This window comes from Syzygium oleosum, unplaced genomic scaffold, assembly GCF_021117445.2.
Source record: "Syzygium oleosum isolate NSW1041296 unplaced genomic scaffold, Sole_v2.1 Sole_v2.16, whole genome shotgun sequence".
Taxonomy (NCBI): domain Eukaryota; kingdom Viridiplantae; phylum Streptophyta; class Magnoliopsida; order Myrtales; family Myrtaceae; genus Syzygium; species Syzygium oleosum.
This window is the reverse complement of record NW_026607500.1, coordinates 3244280-3251076: the sequence shown is the minus strand read 5'-3', so window position 1 is coordinate 3251076 and position 6797 is coordinate 3244280. Positions and strand designations below refer to the sequence as shown.

The 6797-nt window shown below is 42.4% G+C and overlaps 1 protein-coding gene across 1 annotated transcript; it reads right to left on the bottom strand.

Moving 5' to 3' along the window:
• Window positions 1–3732: 3732 nt before the first annotated feature.
• On the bottom strand, window positions 3733–6472 carry LOC115664132 (uncharacterized oxidoreductase At4g09670-like). Its single transcript, XM_030586078.2, has 2 exons — window positions 5977–6472; window positions 3733–4632 (listed from the first exon to the last, which is right to left on the bottom strand). Exons 1-2 carry the CDS (start codon window positions 6436–6438, stop codon window positions 4003–4005), a joined length of 1092 nt encoding a protein of 363 aa, XP_030441938.1. The 5' UTR covers window positions 6439–6472; the 3' UTR covers window positions 3733–4002.
• Between the last annotated feature and the right edge of the window lie 325 nt (window positions 6473–6797).

Below are 6797 nucleotides of genomic sequence, written 5' to 3'. Positions count from 1 at the left end.
GTCAGGCGTAGGACCCTAGTGCTTGTGTTTAGATCCATCGAGGCTAGGTCTTGGACCCCGACACCTAGGCATCAAGGAGGGCATGAGACCAAGTCCTCAGTGCCTGCGCCAGTGGCCATCGAGGTGGACCAAGGCACGGGCGCCGGGAACCGCGCTTGGCCTCATTAGACCCAGGCACTGACACTGGTTTCTTGGACCTTGGCCTCAATGGGAAAGAGGTTGGGGCGGGGAAACCGAGTATGACCACTAAGGTCTCGAGCCTAGTTGCTGGGGCCCAGGCATAAGCACTAGGTCCTTGGCCCAACCTCGATGGATCCAGACTCAAGTGCCAAGGATTTAGGCCCAGTTGTCGAGAACCCGAGCACGAGCATTAGGGTCTCGATCCCAACCTTGATGGTCTAATGCTCGAGTGTTGGGGACTTGAGCTCGAGCACCGGGTTCCTAAGCCCAGCCTTTCTAAACTTGGGCCTAGGCCCGAGCATCGAGGTCTCACGCTTGGCCTTTGCGGACCCGAGCCTAGCCTCAATGGACTCAGGCCTGAGTTCTCGAGATCCGGGCATAAGCATTAGGGCCTCGATCCCAGGCTTTGTACACCCGAGGTTGAAGCATCAGGAAGTTGGGCACGGGTACCGAGTTCTTAGGCCTAGCTCTGTGAACCTGGGATAGGTGCCTGTGCTCATGCTTGGAACTTAGGTGCTCGTGCCCGGGTCTTGATGTACAAGTCCGGGGTCTACCTAGGCTGGACCGCAGACTCTAGTGCCCGTATCCGGTTCCTCGACTGCCCATGCACATGTTAATAGCGCATAAATAATATATGTCTATTTAGGAAAAATAAATCAAGTTTTCGTTGCCAAACGACAGAAAATATTTTCCAGTTCATTTCAGGTTTCATCTAAACACCAAAAAGTATGATCATTTTCCTATAAAATGACTTCTTGGAAATTATTTTCTAAAATGTCACATTTTTCGCAAAACAAACGAAGCCTTAGATATGTTATCTTTTCCCTATTTTGGTGTTACTAGAAGGGACCTCACGCCTCCTAGTTATATCCCTTGGGTTCTATGTCGTAATGCATTTAGAATTGTCCCGGGGAGTTGTCTCCGATTATCTTCTCTTTGTTTTTACTCTTTCCTAATATTGATGAGGGGTCAAAATTCTATAGAGAGTGGTGTCTTGGAGTCACCCAACCAAGGCGATGATTAGGTTAAAGGAGAAGTAGATTATATAGTCTCTTCCTTGCTATCCTCCATATTGGAGATTTTAACTTTACTAAGATCAGAAAATAGTTTATTCTATCTATGAATTGACACATCTCGGCATTACATATCATCAATGAACTTTCGCGTCTTATACTAAATCCATCTCTTCAGTCCAATCAAAATCCTACTCGGACTAGAAATGGAACAGGAGAGGTTCGGGACGGCTGACTTCATCGCATACCCAGCCCAAAACAGTTCATGGTTTTGGCAGTACGAGTTGGGCACTCGCAACCCGCTGTAGTACCTTTTCACTAAACAAATATCTTAGGACTAGTAAATACATAATCAATCACCACAAATTTGCATACACAACCATTTATTTAAAATTCACAAATTAGATCCACAAAAACGTAACATCAATGATAACAAGAATCTAAAAATTTTACAATCATAAGATGAGAACCTAACTTAAAATGGTGGTTTGTCATTAGAAATGTTAGACTATAACGAATTTAGATTTGGGTTTTGTAATTATTATGAATGAGGACTATATATGAAATAAGAGCATTATAGTAATTAATATATATTGTGCTGGGGTATCGGGATTCTGAACTATGAAATATGTCCCAAACCTTATCGGGTTTTGAGTTAATCTCAAACTAGTTTGAGCAGTAAATGGCGTCCCCCTTCTTCAATAGATAATTTGATAAGCCAATGATGCTTTTCCGTGCATAAGATTTTCATTTCATACGACTTCTCCCTTATGTGCATAATGAGAACAATACATGGAATCTGTGAGATTTGGTGGGATCACTGCCAACTGTTATAAAAGCTTAAGCTGTTAGATGAAAGCGTGGTTTAATATTTAATTATTCTAACACTCCTCCTCACGCTTAGTTTGGTCTTTTTGCCTTGTACTAAGCGTGGACATATTTAATTGGGAAGGTAAATTGGGCCTGAAAAGATTTGAACTCAGGATCTCCTGCTTTGATACTATGTGAGATTTGGTGGGATCACTGTGAACTATTTTAAAAGCTTAAGCTGTTAGATGAAGACGTGATTTAATATTTAATTATTCTACCAGATTCAAAGGGAACAACCAAAGGATTCTTTTTTTCAAACAAACTTTCCTCCTCTCAATCTATCCAAGGGATGGAAGAGCAGCCGTCCCACTACCCAAAACCCGTTCATGTTCTGTTAGGGTTTGGGTGGATCGAGTACCCCTCTTCCATCCCTAACTAAGACTTGGAGAGTCGCGCCAGACCAAATTTGAATCTCGACTTCATTACAAACCATCGCACCCATGGGACATGTATGAATTATGCAAAAAGAATTAGACCAAAATACGGGGACCACGCACGAAGTTCCAGCATACAAGAGGAGAGCGTTGAAGAAGGAACCAATGACCAAGCAAGATCAGAGAGAGATTCACTCCTTTTGTTTCTCTCTCAAAAAGAAAGCACGTCGAAAAGTCTCTTCTTTTTACAGCAAGCCCGAGGGTTTTGTTCCGGGAGAGATGCGTGGAAAGTTGCATAGGTTGGAGCATGAAGTGCAATACAGTACAACGAAGCAAAGCCACATTTTGGGGTTGAACGAGGATGTGTCTGCGCAGAAAAACATGCATGTATGTGTGCCTTGCGGGCGACACTCTTCGATACAGTTGGATGAATTAAAAGGCACGTCCTCGGTTCGCCGAAGTAACAAAGCACAAGAAAATTTAAGACCCCATGTTTTGCCATAGAAAGGAAAAAACATCTGCCTAGTGCTTGGCGAAAAGCGTTAGACCAATTTGCTTTATGATAAATAAATGGGAAAATGATATGCACCCCAACTCATTATTCTACTTCCCTAGTGGATACACAAAGCTCCATAAGGGACATGTGAGAAGTTGGGGTTGTGATTATCCTTTGAGGTCCAGCATGGCCAAAAAAAAAAAAAGGGCTTAATAAGGCAAGAAAATGGGAAAAGTACCCAATTAGTGCTAAACTTATTGTTTCAATGCCAATTCAATCGTAAACTTTTTGATTTTGCTAATTTTGTCCTAAACATTTGTGTGGAATTTCAATGTAGTCATTTTGGTCAATTTTCAGAAGGTCAATTTTGCTTGACATCGCTAACGTGGCAATCCGTCCGGTCATCGCCGACCATTCTATGTGGCCATCATTATGTTAGCATTTTCCAGCGAAAATTGACTGGAAGAACTACATTGGATTTTGTGCAAAGGTTTAGAATAAAATTGATAAAATTGGAAAATTTGGGACAGAATTGGCATCCGTTCAATAGGTTTATGACTAATTGGACAATTTTCCCACAAGAAAATAGTAGTAACTACGTTGGGAAAGGAAAACAACATCTCACCATAGAAGAATTTATTGCATGGTCTATAAAATCACATGAACTAAGTATAGTCTGAATCATTGATTATGTGGGTCTCATCATAGGCTCACATAAATAGCGGTTCAAATGGCTTTATTATGCATAGTGTAGATCATATGACATAATTATTCCCCTGTTATAGAGTGAGCCCGAATTTTCTCGTTCACTTTGATTGCACAATATATTCAAATATCATTGGCTAGCATTTTTAAGCAAACATTGACCTAAAATAAAAACACAACAAAATCAATTATAAAAAAAACATCAAAGCCATACTTAACGGTATGCTAATTACACATGTTAATCTGAACCAGGCGATTATCCGGAACCATTCGATCTTCGGGGTTCTATGGCACCGCGCTTCGATTCCACGGTCGCTAAGTCCTGAATGAAACCAGTCTCTCGAGCAGCGGCAACAGAGAAATCTCAGATATATTCAACTAGCTCGACAGCCTCAAAACCCTTCTCCATGGAGGCCTTCACTGCATCCATCACCAGCTGAGTCTTTCTACTTATGTTTGCCCACTCCCTATCCGGCTTCAAACCCTCCCCTTTGATTTTCCCGACCGACTTCGCAAATTCGTTCACCATAAGGACCTCCTGAGGAACCTCCGATCCAACACGGTGCTCCCTCGGCGCGGGTGCCCACCGACCTTGCTCCAGCTGGGCGAAATCCGACTCGGAAACCAAGCTGAAAGACCCGTAACGCTCTTGGAACGGGCTGATGAGGTCGTCGACCCGAAGAGCCCCTTTGGTTCCGAGGACGGTGAGGTCGAACGTCATGTAAGACAAGAAGGAGCAATAGAAAGTGGCAACTTTGCCATCTTCCCAGGATAGTGAAGCTCCTGTAGATAGAATCACTCCTGCATCGTTGTAGACGGGCTTGTGCATGGCCACCACTGCTTTGGGGAGGTCATAGTCAACTGCCCAGAGGATTGACCTGATGCAATACCATCCGATGTCTCCTAGAGCTCCAAGAGCATCCAAGTCCGGTTTGACTCTAATGTCATTCTTTAGAAAGTCTGGACCGGCATTGTAGGCAAGCACACTGTGTATCTGTTCAAAATTGAGAGGAAAAATAAAAAAAATTTACTCGTACGAAGACCATTCTAATAATTTGTTTTTTCTGGGACATCGATCGAACACGATTACGTATGTATACTTACATCGTTAACAGGAGCAAGAAATGCAAATTTGGAAATGGTTACGTATGTATACTTACATCGTTAACAGGAGCAAGAAATGCAAATTTGGAAATGGTTTTCTTACTCGACGGGAACCGAAATTTCAGAAAGAGTACAACGGATGTTAGACAAATCAACAGTTAAAGCAAGGTGATCCAAGTACGTACAACTTAAATTGATAAAAGTGAAGTATTGACAGACATTTTCTGTGTAAATACCATTATGGACGGTGAAACTTATATGTATTTTCGACTACAGGATGGTGAAACTTATATCTATTCTCGAGTATCGCGTTTCTGTCCATCCAAATCAATAATTACATATCAAATGGCATATGCATGTTGTTTTATTTTAAATAAATGAAACTTGACACTCCTTAATTAGTTTGGGTAGTTAAGGATATCCTACTATTTTGGTGCTCCAAAAAACCTCTCCCATGGTACAAAATGTAATTTCTAGAGCAAGAAGATTCACAATCAAATAATTTCAGGTAACATCATCAATTAGCTACAAATTAATTTGTTCCAGAAACGTGGTTCTTTTGATTTCCATTCTTTCTATTGACGATGATGACTTGCATGTTGAGTCCAAAAAGTAGTTTACAACATAAAAGATTATGGCGGATTCTCTTAATTATTAAAAGGGTTCTAGCAATATAATATTCCACATAAAAATTGCTGGAATTATGAATTCGCATCCAAGTCAAAGATTAACATTTAGCATTGATTTTTCCGTGGAAAAAACAACAAAATTAGCACACACCCGCTGTCAATCATGTGGATTGAACCAAGATTTGAGTAAGTCTAGCGGAAATGAATCATCATTTACATGACAAAATCACCCACGCATCGATAAGATCGTAATTGGAAACTCCCAATTTTGTATACGCATCCAAACAGAGACTGATTAGACTTAGGTTGTCCCGTCAAGCGCAGTGCTTCTCTCTCCAAGAACCAATAATTTGCCGGTTTCGTTATGAACAGTAGGTCCAAAACATCATAAGAAAGGGAAAATTTTCAACTTAGAATTAAAAAAAAAGGCTAAACAAAGACAAAAGTGGACGTCGCTAGCAAAGTAACCATCATACTGGTCATATGTATTTTCAACAGAAAATTATTGCATATGAAAAATTAAATAATTACACACACAGCACCTACCCACCATGCATGACCCATGAGTGTGTTCAAGCATGTGTTCGAACAGTGAAGGCACTTACCATCTTGAGTTGACCAAAGCTCCTCTCGTCCCGGAGCGCCTCCCTCATCCGCTCCGTCCGCGGGTGGTGCACCCACATCGTCCCGTCCATGAACTGCACGCCGTTCGATTCGCAGGCCTTGAGGATCAGGTCGAGCTCTGCCACGTCCAGCGCGACCGGCTTCTCCAGCAGCATGTGCTTCTTCTTCTCGGCGGCTGCCACCGCCCACTTCGCGTGCAAGGTGGTCGGCAAAGGGATGTAGACAGCGTCGATGTTGGGGTCGTCGAGGACCGCCCCATAGTCGCCGTAGATCTTGACTGTCGAGGGGAGGCCGTTGTCGGCTGCGAACTTCCGGGCCTTTTCGATCGAGCGGCTCGCGACGGCGCAGAGGGCAGTGTTTGGCGACAGCATGATGGCTCGGGAGAGCTGGCGCGCTATGTTGGCGCAGCCAAGAATGCCGAAACGAACGGCCGTTTGAGCCATGTTTTGCTGCGGGGGAAGTTGTGGGAGGGGAGAGCCGTCGGTACTTATGGAGTTAGTTAAGTGACATTTTTATATTCGATATTGGCATCATATTATTTAATAAAGAAGGGTGAGCTTTGTGATGTACGTCACACATATTACAACAAAATTGTGCTATGTTATAAAACAAAATTTGCACTTAAATTATAAAAAATGTGGCAGGAGTGCATTGACCTAATATGCCTGTCCTTCAATTCGTGGGTTATGTTTTCCTTTAAACTGGATTAGAGGAAATTTTATCGGACCAGACTCCTATTGGTAGGTCCTAAGCAGGCATGTCACCCACATATAAGTTCAATTGGAAAAAAAAAAAAATACTT

Bases quoted from the DNA above. Each gene is read 5' to 3' on its own strand.
- LOC115664132 (XM_030586078.2), bottom strand. From the start codon at position 6,438: ATGGCTCAAACGGCCGTTCGTTTCGGCATTCTTGGCTGCGCCAACATA. The intron at 4,633-5,976 runs GTAAGTGCCTTC...AATTTTGAACAG, and splicing joins GCTTTGGTCAACTCAAGATG to ATACACAGTGTGCTTGCCTA.